Genomic DNA, 21,027 nt, shown 5'->3' with positions numbered 1-21,027 from the left:
CTCATTTTCAAGGACTCTTCAGCTCTTGCTCTCAATATTTATTGCTTATTTATTTATCATTATTATTTATTTTTGTATTTGCACAGTTTGTTGTCTTTTGCACACTGATTGAACACCCAAGTTGGTATGGTATTATGATTCTGTTATGGTTATTATTGATGATATATGGTTATTATATGGCTATTATGGATTTATTGAGTATCAAGGGCGGGAGGAGAGAGAGCAGCGCGCCACATGTGCGCAGCCCTCCGGTGAAAAATGATATCGTATCCATTAAATAGGGGCCGTGGACAATTCTGATTTGATGAGACGGACATGAAAGCACAGAGGAACATCTGGAAAAATTTCTGAAACGCCAGTTCGCTGCTGTTGTTACTGCGCGGTCGGGAATCTATTGGAGGGAAAGCCTCAAAATCCCCGGCTTTGCCTGCTGTTGGCGACCGAGATGGAGGTCAAATCATTCAGATAGAGATGGCACTCAGTACTCGGTGTCGGAGAGCTGATCAGAGCTCAAAGTTTTCGGACGACTCAGAGTCAGACTGTGGTCGGGTATGGCAGGGAGAGTTTTTCTTCCTTCTCCCATCTGCATGAGACATGGGACATTTGAGAGACTTTGAACTTTTTACTGTGCTCATGGACTTCTTCATCAAGTTATGGTATTGTTGCACTGTTGTAACTATATGTTATAATTATGTGGTTTTGTTAGTTTTTTTCAGTCTTGGTCTGTCCTGTGTTTTGTGATATCACACCGGAGGAAATATTGTATCATTTCCTAATGCATGCATTACTAAATGACAATAAAAGTGGACTGTGTGTCTTCATAATCTAATAACCATAATATGGTTATTATGGATTTATTGAGTATGCCCACAAGAAAACGAATCTCAGTGTTGTATATAGCAACATATATGTATTTTGATAATAAGTTTACTTCGAAATTTGAAATTTTCTGTACTATTCTGGGGTTAGTGAGACCACATTTAGAGCATAGTTTTGGTCTCCAGACATCAAGCTAGCAGTCAGCAACAAGCTAGCAAACATCAACTTCGCAGTCAGTGTGGTTTGGATTCACTAGACTGATTCCTGGGATAAGGTGTCCACTAAGGAGAGATGGAGGAACATAAGCCTATCCTCATTGGGGTTTAGGAGAATAAGAGGCGATGTCACTGAAGTATATAAGATCTGAGAGGGATTGAGAGGGTAGATGCTGAGAAGCTGCTTCCTCGGGCTGAAGAACCTATTATTAACTCAGGATTAAGGGACAGTTGCTTTGGATTCAGCTAATGCATTGAATCTTTGGAATCCATTCCAGAAGGCAACCATTCCTTTGTCATTGAATTCAACTCTGAGGTTGTAGGGTTTTGAGTACTATTGGAGGGAGAGGAGGATCAGCAGGAGAAGTAGTGGTAAGGCAGCTGAAGCCACTCATCCCGAGAACCAGTCGACAATGAAGTAGGTCATTTTTTACAACCTCCCATGGACCTTCACATCTTTCCTAAAGTTGTATGGATGGAATTAGAAGCAAAGCTCTGATTGCAACCTAACCACTGCTTAATGTGATTTAATGTTTTACTTTATGCCTGAATTTAAGAAGCCCAGAAGCTTACATACTTTACTATCTATTCTTTCAAGACCCACTGTCATCTTTATGCTTATACAGACTCTTCAGAACGATGTACTTTGGTCTCAATTGTCTCTCCATCATATTTCCACCAAAGTGTATCATGTAATGTTTCTAGCCTGGCCACAGTTCCAGCCAGTTTTTGTCATCTTGTAACCTGCAGCTATTCTCCTCATTAAGCTTTACGTCATTTGCAAATTTGGGAAGTTCACCCCTTGCCTAAGCCTGAAGCGATTGATATATCTCAATAAAGCCAGTGATCCTATGTTACACATGGAAAACTGTTCTCCATCCTGCTGTCACTGCTTTCTCCCTTATTGGTAATCTCCCTGTCCACACTGTCAGTGTCCGTTTAATTCCACGGACCACAATTTTGCTGGTGCCTTTTGTGTGGAACTTTCTCAAACACCTGCCGAAAACCTACGTGGATGATATTTACTACATTTCCTTCATCAACCTTCTCTGTTACCAATAAAATAATCTTCTTTCTTGGTAGAGAAAATGTACCGCCAGTAAATGGCAGAAGAATTAATGGGAAGATACCTGGAATTTTTGATGATGAACAGCATCTTGCACAGAATGAAATAACTCATATTCCTCCACCAGCTTGTAATGTACAAGACATTCCCACCAGCGGTGTTGAAAGATGTGGTAGCCCAAGAACTATTAACTTGCCACATTCCTTACGTAAGTGCCTCATTATTCACGTTACACTTCTGTAGAACCAAATAGACTGTTGAGGACTAATGAACTGTTGAAGTCTGATGAGGCCTTACACTGCATATGCCATCATGTTGTTTCCTGGTCCTATTTCCACACTTACTGAAATTGGACAGAACATTAAACTATCTCAGAATTCCTGGTCAACCTGACTGTTCCCCTCATAGCCTATCCAATACCCATTCAATATGGCCCACTCTCTGATCAGGTATTTCTCCATGTGGCTCCTTGTTCTGCAAAGTAAGACAGCTATGCTGTTTTTTCCCAAGGTACTCCATTGGTTTAAAGTACTCTTATGAATTCCTGAAGATGAAAGGACGCAGTAAAAATACTATATTTTTCACCTTGTTTATGTCCAAAATAGGATTTTTTCATTGGGTTACTGAGAAAACTTCTATAATAAATACTCTGAGTTTCATGTTTTGAATAAATCTCAGAGGAACAAGAATGAATTTAGTGATTGATCTGACTGTTTCCTTCATTTGGTAGGAAAGGTATTTGTAACATACGCTGTGGACACAGCCCACGAAATCTGTTTCTTTGTGAACTTCCTGCGTGCCAATGGCTTTGAAACAGCAGTAAGTAATTTTCACAATTTTCCTCCTGGAGAAATGGTGTAGGAAACAACAGGACTAGCAGAGTCAATCCCTTGCCTAGTGGTGTCATAACACATTGGGTAAATTTTCATGGAACCATCTAGGTGGATGTGTGCTTTATTATTCACAAAATAGGAAGCAGGTGGAACTAAGGTGGATTTGTGACAGAAAGCAGGGGGTGATAGTGAATAGTTACTTTTGTCAGTTTGGGAGGTGGTTTCAGTCATGTTCCCCAAGGAATACTTTGGATCTGTGACTCTTTTCAAATGTTGTAAGTCATCCAGACCCATTTGCAATGGGCATTTGTGCAGTTTGCAGCTGTTAGAAACATAGAAATCTACAGTACATTACAGGCCCTTCGATCCGCAATGTTGTTCCGACCATGTAACCTACTCTAGAAACTGCCTAGAATTTCTCTACCACATAGCCCTCTATTTTTCTAAGCTCTATGTACCTATCTAAGAGTCTCTTAAAAGACCTTATTGTATCTGCCTCTACCACCTTCACTGGCAGTGCATTCCACACATCCACCACTCTCTGTGTGAAAAACTTACCCCTGACATCCCCCTTGTGCCTGCTTCCAAGCACCTTAAAACTATGCCCTCTCATGTTGGCCATTTCAGCTCTGGGGAAAAAGCCTCTGGCTATCCACACGATCAATGCCTCTCATCATCTTATACGCCTCTATCAGGTCACCTCTCGTACTCCATTGCTCCAAGAAGGAAAGGCCAAGTTCACTCAACCTGTTCTCATAAGGCACGCTCTCCAATCCAGGCAACGTCCTTGTAAATCTCCACTGCATTCTCTCTATAGTATCCACATCCTTCCCATAGTGAGGTGACCAGAACTGAACACAGTACTCCAAGTGGAGTCTAACTAGGGTCTTATGTAGCTGTAACATTACCTCATGGCTCTTGAGTTCAATCCCACGAATGCTGAAGACCAACATACCATATGCCTTCTTAACGACACCGTCAACCTGGTGTAAACATTTGACAAATAAACAGGTGGTTACTGGTTTAATGACCTGATGTGGCTGCAGAAGGTGACTGCCAGACTCCAGTATAAAAAGATAGGATTGGTCTTGCAATGACTAAAGGTCAAAGTCTAGATCACAAGCTAGGCTTTTCTGTCTTTAAAGATTCCATGGTAGATACAGAAGGTTTGGAAGTGCAAGGGAAAGTGAACCATGCACTCCATCTGCTCGAGAAGGATTTGTGGTGGGATGGGGCAATAAACATTGATTTTGCCAGTGATGCACAGATGCCAGTAAGTAGGTTGAAAAAATCTGATTGTTTATTTATGTAATTATTTATTGGGGTATAGTGCAGAATAGGCCCTTTGAGCTACAGTTAAAGTCTGTCCCGAGCCTTTGTGGTCCATCAGGCCGATGCTTATGCCGGTTTCTGTGGTGTGAAGCGACTGAGAGTATGAGATTCCCCCTCCTCCGGATAGGATGCTAGTCTATCGCAAGGTTAACCCCCAGCACTTTGCCAGTACCCATTTTCAGCTGGGTGGACTGGAGCAGTGTGTGGTTAAGTGTCTTGCTCAAAGACGCAACACGTTGCCTTGGCCAAGACTTGAACCCACAACCTTCAGATCGTGAGCCCAATGCCCTGACCACTTGGCCGCGCAAAACCCCTGACTTAATCCTGGCCTAATCACGGGACAATTTACAATCACCAATTAACCTACCAACCAATACGTCTTTGGACTGTGGGAGAAAACCCATATGATCATAGAGAGAATGTACAAGCTCCTGACAGGCAGTGGTGGGAAGTGAATCCGGTCACCTGTACTATAAATCATGCCAACCACTGCATGACCGTGTCACCAATGCCTCTGGTTTAACAAACCCAAAACCCCCTTCTGAATAAAAGATTTGTTTTCATTGCTTTTTAGGGAGACTTTTGCAAAAGAAAAGTTTGCACCTCACACCACCACCCCCCATGCCCTTTGTCCGCCTCTGTGCAAAATGTCAAAAGCTTCAGAGAGGAGCTGAGAATTGTTTTCACTCCAGAAGTTGCAAAGGTCTTGAATCTGAATGGGTGGTAGAAGCTGACTGCATATAGAATAATTTATTTAGAAAAAGAAGAACTGGTGTCCAAAGATGAGGAACTTACAGGATAAGGAACAAAACAATGTAGGGAATTGGGTGTAAACACTACTGCTCTTTCAAATAGTCAGCATAGGCATGGGAGGCCAATGGTCTTTCTCTAGGTCTTATTATTCTAGGACACATATACATAGAACAAACTTCTGCTACTTGGATAAGAAAGGTTTTTAAGGGGCATGATCTTTAGTGGGTTTAAAGATATGTCCCATCACTGTACTCGGTGCTGGAGAGTCACCTGTGTAGCAACACGGGCCACCTGAATCAATTTTAACTTCTATTGGCTGAGGCTCAGAGGAGTGTTCTCTCTCCCTTAAGGTTGTGGGTTCAAGTCTCACTCCAGTCACGTGGGCACAAAATGTGGACTGATGCCATCCTTTCGGATGAGACAATGAAACCTTGGTTGCTTTACCAAGTGATGTAACAAAATTAGGTGCATCACCATCATTATGTGCTGTGTCATATGATGTAGGCGATTATGGTCCATGACCATGCTTGCTCTTGGCAAATTTTTCTACAGAAGTGGTTTATCATTGCCTTCTTCTGTGCAGTGTCGTTACAAGATGGGTGACCCCAGCCATTATCAATACTTTACAGAGATTGTCTGCCTGGTGTCAGTGGTCGCATAACCAGGACTTGTGATGTGCAGCAGCTGCTCATACGACCATCCACCACCTGCCCCTGTGGCTTCACAGGACCCTGATCAAGGGGCTAAGCAGGTGCTACACCTTGAGCAAGGGTGACCTGCAGGTTAGCAGAGGGAAGGAGTGTCTTACTCCTCCTTTGGCAGAGAAATATCTCTAGCCTACCAAGTTAGATGGCTTTATTTAAATGGGGATATAATTACTATCTTGCCCAATATTTATATACCTCAATCAACATTTTCAAATATTGGATTAAGACTTTGTAGCTTCTTTGTACACAAATTGTTTCATCCATTTGAAAGGTGACTCCATTCAAAAGTACATCAATGTCACAATTGGATCATTACCTGAGCTTTTCTTGTTCTACAGATCGACATTTTTGAGGACGCAGTTCGGGGAATAGACATTATCAAATGGATGGAAGGATATCTGACTAATGTGAGTACTGTACAAGAACCAGTCTGAAATTCCACTGTGACAGTGGCGTTGATAGTTAATGGCAGGACTTGCCACTGGATCTAAAGGTAGTGGGTTCAAGTACCACTTCAAGACCTGAACTTGTGCTGTTGTATTTTGCTCCTATGCCAGTACTGAGGGAGTGCAGCTCTGCCTGAGGTGCCAGATTTCAGATGAAACTCTTCCCATCCTCTTAGTTGAATGTAACTAATCCCGTGACTTTAGGGGCAGAAGCGGAAGGGAATTATCATTCGTGTACTAGCTGATCCTTTCATTCCTCTCCAGTGACGGCATGGTAGTGTAGTGGTTAGCACAATGCTTTATGGTACCAGTGACCTGGATTCATTTCTCGCCGCTGCCTATAAGGAGTTTGTATGTTCACCCCATGACTACGTGAGTTTCCTCGGGTGCTCCGCTTTCCTCCCACAGTTCAAAGTCGTACCAGTTGTAGGTTAAGTGGTCATTGTAAATGGTCTCCTGACTAGGCTAGGATTAAAATCAGGGGATTGCTGGGTGGCGTGGCTCACAGGGCCAGAAGGACCTATTCCATGCTGTAGCGAAATAAATAAACAGATATATAGGTAGATAGGTAGAAAGGTAGATAAATAGTCATGGCAACCTTGCTTTAACAGCTGCACTTTGGGTCAAGGAGGAAGGAGGAATCAGTTTGAATCTGCTCTCCTGACTGCTTTCAATTGGTCACCCTGGTCAATTCGGTCTCTCTCCCTTCAAGTATCATCCACCAGCCACAGTAGATGCCAAACCACTAGTGTCAGGCTCTCTCACTCTCAGTGATACCAGTTCCATTTTAAGCTCTCACTGGGAAGGAAGAACTTGCCTTTTTGTGGCACCATTCAAGACCTCATAATGTCCCTGTTCCTTTCTAGATTGTGTTTTGTTTTTCAGTTCTGGTCACCAATTGCTCCTATAAAATAAATAGCCAGATGTTAAAGAAGCTGATATGACACAGAAGGAGGTTATTTGGCCCACTTGAACTTTACCAACCCACAGCAACATCAACAGTCCTATTCTATTAATTTCCGTTAACTGCCCACATACTTCCTGTTCAATACACCAAATCCGTAGAAGCTCTGAAATCCAGATCATTGCAACTTGATAAGTAAAAATTATTTTACCTCAGACCTCCCTTGTATCTTTTGCCCAAATTTTAAATCTGAATCTTCTGAGCTTTGAACCACTTGCTAAAGGGAACAGCTTCCCTCTGTTTACCCTATCTTATGTACCTCTGTGAAATCCCCCTTTCAACCTTCCTTGTATGAGTAATGATCATGACTCGAGTCTAAGGTAGCATTTGAAACCCTCTTCCCTGGAACTAATTTAGTGTGCCCATTTTTTTTTTTATCTCTGTCTGGGCCCTTCATATTCTTCTAGTTGTGGCCTAAGCAAGGTTTTACATTTTTAAAGTCAGGCTTTGTTATTCTGCCCTTTGTCCCAACCAGCATTGTGCAAACTCTGACCAGAGTCTGCAGCAGAGTCTTGAACAAACTGGAAGGGTTAAAGGTCAGTGACTGGGATTTGGGTGTGAACATGTTAGCTACAGTATAGAGAAAGAGGCCCTCAGAGTTGGAGCACACAGGGGAGGTCACTGACCATGAGAATGGGGAAGGAAGAGCATGATAAACAGAGGGTCAGGCAAAGGCTTCTTGTGGTGCTAGCTGGGGGGAGTATTGGAAAGGCACACCTTATGAAGTGAGCTTGTCCCTGTCTTGAAGACAGCGCAGAGGTGACTCTCCATTTGATTCCTGTCATAAAAGGGTTGTCTTATGAAGGATGAGATGGCAGCTTGGGCCTGTACTCCTTGATGTTTAGAGAGGTAACCTTATTGAAATGTCAGAGTTTCAGGGTAGATGGGGTGGGGGAACCTAGAGCATGAAGCATAGTCTGAGAGCAAGAGGACACTTATTTAAAGTGTGATGAGGAAGATTTCATCTTTGTGAATCTTTGGAATGCTCCACAGAGAGCTGTAAAAACTGAGTGACTGAATATATCTGAGTCTGAGCTAGAGGTTTAGATGCAGAAGAACAGAGGGTTATTAGGACTGGACATTTGAAGTCAAGATAAGATAGGCTGATCCTACTGAATGATAGACTAGGCTTGAAGACTAAATGGTCCACTCCTATTCCTTTTTCTTTTGACTCTTGTTTCTCTCTCACTGCCACTTTCTCAAGAACTGGGGAAGCCAGCTAGCAAATGCATAATCTTGAGAAATTCTGCAGATGCTGGAAATCCAAAGCAATACATACAAAATGCTGGTGGAACTCAGCAGGTCAGACAGCATCTATGGAAATGAATAAACAATCAACGTTTCAGACCGAGACCCTTCTTCAGGACTGGAAAGGAAGGGGAAAGACACAGGAATAAAAAGGTGGGGGGAGGGGATGGAGGCCAGCTAGAAGGTGATGGGTGAAGCCTGGTAGGAAAGCTAAAGACCTGGAGAGGAAGGAATCTGATAGGAGAAGAGAGTGGACAATAGGAGAAAGGGAAGAAGGAGGGGACCCAAGGAGAGGTTAGACTGTCATGTGCCCCGTGAGAGCTAAGTTTAAATTTTTTAATGACTTCGTACACTTGTCCATGATGGAGCCGTCAGACACCTCAAAAGCTCACATATAAAGGACAACGAGCTGGAGTAATTGTTTTTCATTTAGGACCTGAACATGCCCAGCTGGTGAGTGTGTATGGGTTAATATTTTTGCCCATCTTAGAGCTTGAGGCTTAGCGTCTTCACCAGAGAACACTCCTTCACCAGAGAAGTGTCAGCCTAGATGTCTATGTGGAATTGAATCCCACAAGAATACTCAGAAGTATTCCACACTCCCAAATGGCACTGAACCTAATTTCATATCTTCTTGATAGGATGGTATACCATCTTAAAAACTTTAAAAAATTTAAAATAATTATGCATTTTTGCCACATACAGTACTGTGCAAAAGTCTCAGGCACATATATATGAAGTACAGCTAGGGTGCTTATGACTTTTGCACAGTACTATATTTGTCAACGTGAAGCGGAGAACAAGTTTGTAAATCGGGTGGGAGCTAACTATGCTGGGATTGGTGAGTGTGGAGCGCTGCGAGGGGGTTGTGGCAGGGAAGAAGTACCAAGGGTGGGTGGTGGCACGGGTGCAGACACACCCAGCCCTGAGACACCGGGCAGGATCATTTGATTCCAAACAATTGGTTTATTGATCATTACAGAATGTCTCTCTGGTACTTCCTGCTCCCTCCCCCTTCCCTTCCTCTTTTCCCAACCGTGATCCCCCTCTCCACGCCCTCTTCCCACTCTCAGTCCACAACAGAGACCCATATCAGAATCAGGTTTATCATCACTCACATATGTCATGAAATGTGTTTTTTTTTCTGTGGCAGCGGTACAGTGCAATACATAAAATTACTACAGTACTGTGCAAAAGTCTTAGGTACCCTAGCCATATATAAGTGCCTAAGACTTTTGCACAGTACTGCTAATTGTTCTTTTCTTCTTTCAAAAGTTTTAATAAAATTCTAACTTTAGTACTGATTCCACCAAAGATCGTTAGACTGTACATTTGCTCGAAACAAACCATGAAGACCTTTATGGGGATGGGGGATAAAGTTTTGAAATTAAATAAACTTTAGGAAATCTCCATTCTTTGACTTTGAATAGCTATATTGTCATTCATACCAATAGAACTTCTACATTAGCCGGAAGTCACAGAGTCAGCAATTTTCTCTTTTTGTTTACAGAGAGAAGTGATGATTGTAATAGCAATTAGTCCAAAGTACAAGCAGGACATTGAGGGAAGTGGAGTGGAGCAACTGAACGATGAGCACAGTTTGCACACAAAATACATCCACAGAATGGTAAGAGCTCCCGGGTATTTGACCTGTTTGTTCATTGGTCACCATCCCAGCACATCGGTGCAGGTGTTCCTCAGTACAGTGTCCTAAAGCCATCCTTTCTCAGCTAATTCATCAATGATCTTCCTTCATAAGGTTAGAAGTATCTGTTCATCTTATCATAGCACAAAGTTCAGACCGATTCACAACTTCACAGCAAATGAAGCAGCCCATGCCTGCACATGTCAAGATGTAGACAATATCCGTGCATTGATTGAAAAGCGTCGGGTTATATTGAGCTATAGGCGTGCAAAGCTGACAACCACCTCCATAAAGGCAGTGTTTTAAACCACATTACGTTGATATTCACTGCCATTCAATTTCCAAAATTCCTAGCACTAACATGATTAAGGACACATGTGACCAAAACCTCATCCAGACACATAAATACTCTGGCTACAAGAGCTGGTCAGAGGCTGGGTATCCTGTAGCAAGTGACTCACCTCCAGACACCCAAAGCAGATCCACCATGTACAAGGTGGAAGTCAGGAATGTGATGGAAGTCTCTCCAGTTGCCTGGATTAGGGGTTCCCAACCTGTGGTCACGGACCCGTTGCTTAATAGTATTGACCCATGACATAAAAAAGGTTGGGAACCCCTGACCTAGATGAATTCATAGCAAACAACTCTCAGAAAGCTTGAGTCGCATGGAGGACGTGGGAGCCCACTTGATTAGCATCCCATCCATCATCCTGAACATTTACTCCTTCTATTTCTGCTGCACAGTGGCTGTTTTATATACCATTCACAAAGTGCACTGCAATTATTCGCCCAAACCCCAACCTACATGTTCACCTCCAAGTGGAAATATATTATTATTAATTCATTTTCACTGAGTCAAAATCCTGGAATATATCCTACCTATAACATGCTGAGTGCAGCAAGCATTGGGCAGGACTCCAGGGGTAATTTCCACGCTGTTCTTTGAGACGGTGCCAAGGGATCTATTTTAGACAGAAGGGATGGTTAAATTTCTCACACAAGTACTGCTTTTTCAACCTATAATGTTTCCCATACAAGCCTCTGGTGTAGAATTTGAATGCATAACCTTCTGACCTTGAGGCAAGGTGTTACGAAGTAGAATCACTTGTAATCCCTCCCAGATGAATTTATGCACACCTCATCAATTTGACTTTCCTGACCATATAGTACATATGCAATAATTTACCTCTGCACCAGGACCTCAAAAATAATTTAAGGTTATGTGTGTTTCTCCAACCGTACTTTTGCACTTTATGATTGTCTTAATAGGGAGCTACTTAGATGACACACAGCAAACTTTACTTATCTGATGACAGCAACCGCACACCAAGTATAAGTCAGTAGTGATACCTGTCATTGGCATGGCCCAATCAGCAGTTCACACAGCTGCAGATCCAGCGCTTGTGGTGAATTATGTCCCGGTGGCTGAGGTTCAGGGGCATCTGTAGCATTGATTGTTTCAATAACAGCTACTCTTTTCTCCGGAATGCACCACTTATACAATTCTCCCAATAAAGCAGCTAAGCTAATAGTGGTTGAGTTCTTTACCACCCATGACATGTAATTCATTATAAATGGCTTTTTTTCATCCTTTTGCTTGCCAGGACACATTATCCCACCTAAACTCACATGCACACATTAATTGTTGTGAGAATTGTCCAATGCAGTTCGCTACTGCAAGTAAAATGGTACAAACAGACAAAACGCTACCAGTCCCCATATAAGAAGTGATGGCTCCCCTTGTGCATGGTGAAGATGTAGATATGGTAGTAGTCACCACATGAAGTGTGCAAAGAAAGGCACCCTTGCGAACAGACAAAAAATTGTCATTAAAACATGTCGCCACATTTTTGTCTGATCTTCTCAGGCTGCTCGTGCCTTTTCTCCTGGTAGGGACTCCGTAGCCTCCTTCAAGACCATTGTAGGATGAAGTCATGCAGGTTGAAGCATCTGTGTTCCTCCAGTGAATTCGAATCAGATTCATTCTCACTGTCATGTTGTGAAATGTGTTGTTCTGCGGCAGCAGTACAGCACAAGACATAAAAGCTACCATAAGCTACAAAATTAAATAAGTGGTGCAAAAGATGAATAATGAGACAGTGTCCTTAAGTTCATGGACCATTTAGAAACCTGATGGTGGAGAGGAAGAAGCTGTTCTTAAAAGATTGAGTGTGGCTCTTCAGGCTCCAGTGCCTTCTCCCCAATGGTAGTAACACAAAAAGGGCATGTCCCAGGTGATGAGGCTCCTCAGTGACAGATGCCACCTTCTTGAAGCAGCGTCTCAGAATGTTGGACTTGTGTGGATCCACAGTTTCAAGTACACTACCAGTGGTAGCTGTGCCCTCACCTGTCTGTCCTCCAAGCTTCCTAAACCTCTCTGCCGAGAAATCTCTCTTCAGTTCTTTAAGATATTTCTTGAAACCCATACCTTTGAGCAAGCTTCTAGACGTTTGTGCTGAGAACTGTGTTTGAGTCAGTGTTAAATTCTATTTGTTACTTTTTAAAACAGATTTTAAAATCTACTTCCAGTTGTCCATCTATTTCTTTGTCAAGCTCACTGTTAAAAGAGCCTCAGTGTGCCAACAGTGGCCGGAAATTTTATGTTTGGGGTGGTTGATGGGATACCAATCAAGTGGGATGCCTTTTCTTGATGGACAAGTCTCTTGAGAGTTGTTGGAGCTGCACTCATCCAGGCAAGTGAAGAGTGCTCCATCACACTCCTGATTTGTTTCTTACAGATCGTGGAAAGAATTTGGGGTGTCAGGGGATGTGTCAATTGCCACAGGATATCCAGCCCCTGACCTTCTCTTATTGCACAGTGTTTATGTGGCTAACTCCAACTGAGTTTCCAGTTAATGGTGACTACCTTTGGTGCACAGTGGCTACTGTGTGGACTACCTGTAAAATGAATTGCAGTTTTCACCTAGGATACTCCAACAGCATCACTCAACCTTATCACTTCTACAACCAAGTAGGGCGAGGAAGCAGATAGATGGGAACGTTACTACTTGCAGGTCTCTCTATGTTAAATACCATCCTGATTTGGAATTTCCCATCCTTTGAAGTTCAAAAAGGTGCAAAGGTTCAAAGTTTGTATCCAGTATACAACTCTGAGATTCATCTTCTCCAGATAGCCATGAAACAAAGAAAAATCATGAAAGTAATTGAAAGAAAGGCAACAGCTCACCCCCCCCCGCACAAAATAAAATAAGAGAAACAAAAACTCGCAAACCCCAAATCCCAACACCCTCCCTCACAAAAGAAAACACTAACATATAATCCACACAGAAAAAGGGCAACAAGAGCACCAAACCCCAAACCCCCAATATGCCATTCAGCAACAAGAAAGAAAACACAGAAAACTGAAGGAGACCAATATGAACCACAGACCACACCAATAATCACATAAATCTCAGAATTCTGATAACATCCACTGACAGGCATCAAGGAGAGCTTCCAAGGAAAGCAATTCATACACCATGGCTTTCCGAGGAGAGCGACTCAATTCAGCGGCTTCCAAGGAAAGCCTGCTCGAGCACAGGGGCTTTCCAATCATATAGGTCATCAGTTTGTGTAGATCCTGGATCTTCCTACCCAACAGCACTGTGGGAGCCCCTTCACCAGAACTGCAGCGACTCACTCTCCTCAGGGTGTTGGCCAGGACATGCCTCTGAATGTCAAGGGTAGGTGTGCAGACCTTGTCTTATTGGAGGTCAGCATTTTCTGTGGAGTGAATGTTACTTGCCATTTGTGAAGCCATGCCCAAACATTTCCTCGATCTTGTTGCATTCTGGTATGAGCTGCTGCTTTTGCTGAAGTTGCCAGTGTTGTCCAATCATCAGAGAGCAACCCAACTTCTGACATTGTGATGGAAGGACGGTCATTGATGATGCAGCTGAAGATGGTTGGATCTAAAGCACGACCCCGAGAAATCCTGTTATACTGTCTTGGGGCTGATTTGATTTATCTGCAACTACAGCCATCTTTCTTCATGCAAGATGTGACTCCACCCTTTGGAATATTTTTCTGCTTGATGGCCATAGACTTCAGTTTTACTAGGGTCCCCTGATGCCACATGTGGTCAAAATTTGCCTTGCCAAAAAAAAAAGCAGCAATTTGCACTTCACCTGTTCCTTGATCTTTGATCCACATTCAGACTGACACTGTGATGAGGGCTGTGGGAGAGAGGTCCCAGTAAAGCCCAAACCTGCATCAGCGAGCAGCTGCACGGAATAGTCTTGGTCTCCAGGAATGTGTTTAAGTATAAACATTTGAGTATACAGTGCAGTGCCATAAAAGCGAAAGTGTCATGCTGCATCCAGTAAAGAAACCACTCACTTGCACACTACTGCCAAATGCAAAACAAATTTGCACACTGACAGAAAGATATCTGTTTGTGGACATAACAAAGTTATTGATGAAGGAAACTGGTTTGTGCAGTTTCTGGCTGCCTGTGTTTCGAAGAATCTAGAAGAATGAGACTACTTTCCTCTCATGTTGGTATAGTGCAGGGGTGTCTAACCTTTTTTGCGCTGCAGACCGGTTTAATATTGACAATATTCTTGCGGACCGGCCGACCCGGGGGGTGGGGGGGGGGGGGTTGCCAACGGACAAGTGTAGCAGTCAGATTAAGACTACAATGACCATGAAGCCTTGCGCGGGCACCAGTGCGCATGCGTGTACCTGCCGATATTATTCTCTGCAAACAACAGGAATTCTGCAGATGCTGGAAATTCAAGCAACACACATAAAAGTTGCTGGTGAACGCAGCAGGCCAGACAGCATCTCTAGGAAGAAGTGCAGTCGACGTTTCAGGCCGAGATGCTGCCTGGCCTGCTGCGTTCACCAGCAACTTTTATGTGTGTTGCTTATTCTCTGCAAAGCGTTTTTGGCGATTCTGTTCGGGGTTGGGGGGGGTGTTCATCACGACCGGAATATTGGTAATAAGGGGCTAATACACTCAATTTCGTTTCTAAAAGGGTTTATCTAACGAATTTAATATTAAACACACAGCGCATATTTTCCTCGCATGAATATAGTGATAAGTCAATCATCAGGGGAGGACGGGGAGCTTGAAGTATTGAAAGAACCTCCAGTAGAAGTGGTAGAAGGAGGTTCGATATTATTTAAAGAAAAATTGGATAGGTATATGGACAGGAAAGGAATGGAGGGGTATGGGCTGAGTGCAGGTCGTGGGACTAGGTGAGAGTAGCTTTCGGCACGGACTAGAAGGGCCGAGATTGCCTATTTCCGTGCTGTAATTGTTATATGGTTATATATGTCACTTATCAGTCAATAGCATCATAACATTTTAAGTAACGTTTGGATATTAAACACACAGCACATATTTTCCCCGTATGAACATATAAAATCATTGCAACACACCAGTATCGCTGAATCAGTGGGAGCCCTGGGCTTGTTTCCCCGCAACAAGACGGTCCCATCGAGGGGTGATGGGAGACAGCGATACTCGAAGGGGGTTCTTTATGTCCAGTCTATTTAGTTTTCATCGCATTCATTGCAGAGATATGTTGGAAATGGAAGCAACGTTTTCAGTGTTTTCCTGACTATCTCAGGATATTTAGCCTTGACTTTGATCCAGAATGCTGGCAGAGATGTGATGTCAAACATATTTTTCAGCCCGCCGTCACTTACGAGCTCGAGGAGTTGATCTCCTTCCCGCACTGACATGGACGACGCGCGGGTAATGACCTCCCGTGCGTTCAAGCTCAACAGTGAGCGTGACAGGGAATGAGGAAAGGTGCAACTGACTCATATCGCCAAATTATATCGTTTCCTCGCGGCCCGGTGGTTGGGGACCGCTGGTATAGTGTTTCCATGAGGACAGTGATATGTGTTCACACCCATTGTTAAGTAGAAGGGTGGATCGCAATGTCAATGCACAGTTTAGGAAGAGCTGAAGTTGGCAAGGTGCAATAATTTTCAGAATCAGAATCAGGTTTAATAGCAGTGGCGTATGTCAGGAAATTTGTTGTTATGTGGCAACAGTACATTGCAATACATAATAAAAACTGTAATTTACAGTAAGTATACATTATTTTTAAAAAAGTTAAATAAGTGCAAAAAGAGAAAATAAAGAAAAAGTAAAAAAGAAAAAGAAAAAAAAAGTAAAGAAAAAATCATTACAGAATGTCATAATGGCATTGGTCTTGTTAATGGCATTTGTTAGTCTGTATGAGCCTTCCTGATAAAGGTGGATCAAAGTAAGGTCACCAGGGATAATAATCCTCATTCAAGCCCAGTCAGGCATGTAGGTGTTGGCTGCTGCAGTTTTTGCATTAGGTAGAGATAGTCATCAAGTCATACAGGATGGAAATGGGCCCTCTGACCCATGCAAACCATTAAGCACACATTTCAACTAATCTTAACCAATCCCATTTTATCACACTTTCTCATCAGCTTCCCCCAGATTCTACCATCACCTACACGCTAGGGGTGATTTAGAGTGCCCAGTATACCTGCCAACCTGCACTCTTTGGGATGTGGGCAGAAACCTGAATGCCCGGAGGAAACCCACATGGACACGGAGAATAAGATAGGACCAAAGGACAAAGTCATACTTGAGCTGCTGAAGCTATGAGACAGCATTTCTGCAGTTTTGTCATTATGCCACTTTAATTGTTTGGGTTTTTCCTCCCTATCTGGAGCAAATTTCAGCCCTAGATGTCAACCAGGGTTAGCTCTAAAGTGTCCCACTGCAGTCCATGGGGTATTTTCTAGTGTTTACAGAGCAGAGCTATAAATATGTTCTCTTGTTTCAGATGCAGATTGAATTTATACAACAAGCAAGCATGAACTTTAGGTTTCTTCCAATACTTTTTCCGAATGCTACCAAGGCAAGTTGTTCTATTCATTCCACCAAATTTACACATATAGGCTCAACAAGAATACTGTATGGAATTTCTAAAAGTAAACCAACGCATAGCTCTGTCCTTCTCAAAACAAGTGGTCACTTGTAAGGGGAAATTCATTCTCTTGAGGAATTGTGAATCGCTGAAATTTGCGGCTTTGAAGAGCAGTTGGATGCTGGTCCAGTGAGTATATCAATGGTTCAATTAGAGGAGGACAAAATGGAAGGAGAAAATAAAGGCAAAGGCTCAAATGATCCACATTGTTAATGAGACATGCTACAGGCTTGAGGACCCACATGATTCCTTCTTTCACTGGCATTCCCAATTTCTATAGAGCAAAGTCCTTCATTACAGAGTCAAAGAGGCAAGAGTAATCTAGTTGACAAAAAGTGGAATCCTTATCTACACTTCATTAAATTTTAACCAATGTTAAATTTGATCACAAAAGTAACCAATCTAAGGATTATTTGTCATTTTCCCTACATCAAGCTAAAGCACACAGCCCTGTGTATTCATTATTATTTGAAGCTTACCATAAGATATAGCAGCAAAATTAGGCCATTTGGCCCATTGAGTCTACTTTGCCAGTTCATCGTGACTGATCCATTTTCCTTCTGAGCCCCAATCTCCTGCCTTCTCCCCATAATCCCTTCATGTCCTGACTAATCAAGACTGTATCTATATACCTAAAGACTTGGCCTCCAAAGCCACCTATGGCAATGAATTCCACAGATTCGCCACTCTCTGGCTAAAGAAACGCCTTCTCATCTCAGTTCTTAAAGGACACCCCTCTATTCTAAGGCTGTGCGCTCTGTTCTTAGACTCTCCCAACATAGGAAGCATCCTCTCCATATCAACTCTATCAAGGCTTTTCAACATTCAATAGGTTTCAATGAGCTCACCCCTCATTCTTTTGAATTCCAGTGACTACAGGCCCAGAGCCATCAAACGCTCTTCATATGACAAGCCATTCAATCCTGGAATCATTTTCGTGAATGTCCTTTGAACCCTCTCCAGTACACTAAAATATGAAAACTAATTGGCTTTTGCTACTTAATTTTTGTGTGTGTTATAATTTAATAATATAATCCAAGATGCTATATTACTAATATGTAGGAAAGATTATAACTTTGTTCTATCTTGATATTTTAAACTGCAAGTTAAATATTTCTCCTCAAAGAAACATATTTGTCCTTTTATCCTTTTAATATTACCATCGCAAACAAAACCAAATGCAGTGGCTGAAATGACTGTGCAATCCTGGGAACAAATATATGTTCTTTTTTGTAACTTTTACAAAACCGTCAGGCAGCTTAAGAATATGAACTCAGAAGAACTAGGAGCAAAGGTAGGTTATAAGTTCCCTCAATCCTACTGCTGCATTCAGTAAAATCATGGTTGGCCTGATCTTGGCTTCAATACCATTTTCTTGTCTGTTTCCTAAACCCCTTCATTCCCCTGTGGTCTAGATGACTATTGATTTTTGTCTAGAAAATAGAAAATGGGAGAGTGCAGCACAGGAATAGGCTCTTGGACCCACGATGACATGTCAACTAACTAAACTATTAATTAAATGCCGAATTAAATTAATCCCTTCTATCTACACGATGTGCATGCTTCCCCATTTTCTGCACATTCATTTGCCTATCTAAGAGATTTTTAAATGCCTTTATTGTATTTGCCTCCATTACCATCCCTGAGAGCAAATACCAGGCACTCACTGCTCGCTGTGTGTAGAATTAACTTCCCATATCCATCTCCTTTGAATATATCCTCTCTGATCTTAAATGCCCTCTGGTATTACACATCACAATCTTGGGAAAAAGGTACCAGTTGTCTGCTCTGTTTACATCTCTCATAATCTTATAAACCTCTATCAGGTCTTTTCTCAGCTTCTGCCTCTAAAGAGAAACCATCCCAGTCCGTCCAACTCCTCCTCATAGCACGTAGCTTTGATCAAGGCAGCATCTCTTCTGCACCCTCAACAAAGCCTTTGTGTCCTTCCTATAATGAGGCGACCAGAACTGAATGCAATTACAATACTCCAGAGGCAGCCTAACCAGAGTCTATTAATAACAGCTCAGCCTTTCCTGATTGGCAGGTGTGTATTCCTCCTCATTTCAACCTTAAGTAGTTGATCCTTTACTCCAAGAATACAGCTGATATACTCTCCCATCAGCAAGTACATTGGAAACTAACCTCCTCTTTCAATGTCCTGTAGGTTTTAAATAATCAACTCAATAATTTGATTAACTGCATAAAAGGCACATTTATACAGCATCTTCCTCAGTCTTGAGATGGTGCCAAACACTTTACAGTTACTGATGTGCAGTTTGTTGCTGTGATGGAGGCATTCCTGCAGCCAGTTTGCTTGTAGTAAGGATCCTCTTGTCCATAAGGTGCCACCTCCAGCAGTCATGTTGTCTCTCAGTATTGGACTGGTGCGTCAGCCTAGATTTTTAGGTTCAAGTGTCTGATGTGGAACATGAACCTCCTGTTTTTTTTATACTGTATATACAAAAGATGGAACTAGCCGAGCCACACCCAATGCCAGAACAGATTAATACAAATGTAGCATTCACCCTTCACTTGGGTTGCACAGGTTGCTGTGGTGACATGGAGAGAACTTGGCTGCAAATCTGGCTGTGCTTTGCCCAGTTTATGGATGTTTGTTGCTGACACATTGTGTGCAGTGCAGTTTGGCCCAACAGAGATATACCGAACTTTTACTAAAGTAAAAGCATTCATAGGAGGTAACTGGACATATTCTGGAGTTATTGGAACATATATATGGAAGCCTATGGCTAGTGGATCTGCACCAAGATCTTTGTGCATTGGTGATATATGGTAACAACTTAGGTATAGATGTAGGAGGTGTGATTAGTAAGTTTGTAGACGATGTGCAAATTGAAGATGTTGTGGATATTGAGGAAGGTTGTCTAAGGCTGCAGGAGATTATGGAAAGTTGGGCAGAACATTGGTAGATGGATTTTCATCCCAACAAGCGTGGAGTGATGAATTTAGGGAAGTCAAACAAGGGTAGGGTAGGACATACTGTATACTGTAAGTGTTAGGGCACCAATGACTGTTGATGAATAAGAGAGACCTCCAAGTCCATAGTTGCATGAAAGTGGCAACACAAGTCCAGAAAGTGATGAAGAAGACATAGCATGTTTACCTTCATAGGTCAGGACAAAGAACATAAGATTTTGAATGAAATATTGCAATTTTTTAAAAAGAGTGGTTAAGTTACACTTGGAGTATTGTGTTCAGTTCTAGTTGCCACACATTGAAGGATATGGTTGCACTGGACATAGTGGAGAGGAGAGACAGCAGGACGTTGCCTGGGCTGGAGGACTTTAATTATGTGGAGAGATTGAATAGGCTGGGCTTGTTTTCCCTGGAATCAAGAAGACTGAGGGGTGACCTGATAGAAGTACATGCAATTATGAGAAGCGTAGGCAGAATAAATAATCAAAATCCTTTTCCCACTGTGGGGTAGCGGAAACAAGAGGGTTTAAGGTGAGAAGAAGGAGTTCTAAAGGATGTGTTAGGGTAAGTTTTTTTTAAAAAAAGAGAGCATAATTAATAAAAAATTTACACAGACATTTAAATAAACAAGGAAGAGAAAGACACAGTCCTAACGCAGACAAATGAGATTATTGTAGATGGTCAGAAAAGTTAGCATGGACTTGTTTTAGAGCTGTAGACTCTGTTGACACTAAGCTCTACAAAAAAATTAATAAAGTTAAGTGTCCATAGAATACTTGAAAGGGTTATTTCTGGATAAAATATTTTGAAGCAAGTATACTATACTCTGTCTGATACATAAAGCCATCCCACATAGAATAAAAACATGAAAAAAGCACTGACTAAATGAGTAAGATGACAGCCCATGGATGAATATTGCTTTTTAATTATGGTAAACTTAAAAGCAACTGCATGAAAAATGTCCTCACAATTCTGCTGCATTTCATGAAGCTCCTGTTAGAACATAAAAAAAATTAAGCACAAGAACGGCCCCTTTGGCCCACAATGTTGTGCCAAATTAATTTAGCTAATGATACCTAATTAAACTAATTCTTACTGCCATATCCCTCCATTCTCTGCATATTCATGTAATTATC

At 42.2% G+C, this 21,027-nt stretch overlaps 1 protein-coding gene across 2 annotated transcripts in view; it reads left to right on the top strand.

Annotated features, from left to right (window-relative positions):
* traf3ip2a (TRAF3 interacting protein 2a) overlaps positions 1-21,027 on the top strand; it is a 75,397-nt gene that overhangs the window by 43,543 nt on the left and 10,827 nt on the right. For both annotated transcript variants that reach the window (XM_072246633.1, XM_072246642.1), the window contains 5 exons: positions 2,118-2,308; positions 2,831-2,919; positions 6,064-6,132; positions 9,894-10,010; positions 16,811-16,885. In XM_072246633.1, coding sequence (XP_072102734.1) covers positions 2,118-2,308; positions 2,831-2,919; positions 6,064-6,132; positions 9,894-10,010; positions 16,811-16,885 — 541 coding nt within the window. The remainder of the gene's footprint in view (positions 1-2,117; positions 2,309-2,830; positions 2,920-6,063; positions 6,133-9,893; positions 10,011-16,810; positions 16,886-21,027) is intronic.

This window comes from Mobula birostris, chromosome 2 (genome assembly GCF_030028105.1).
Source record: "Mobula birostris isolate sMobBir1 chromosome 2, sMobBir1.hap1, whole genome shotgun sequence".
NCBI lineage: Eukaryota > Metazoa > Chordata > Chondrichthyes > Myliobatiformes > Myliobatidae > Mobula > Mobula birostris.
The sequence above is the reverse complement of the archived record's forward strand: the minus strand, read 5'-3'. Positions and strand labels throughout refer to the sequence as shown.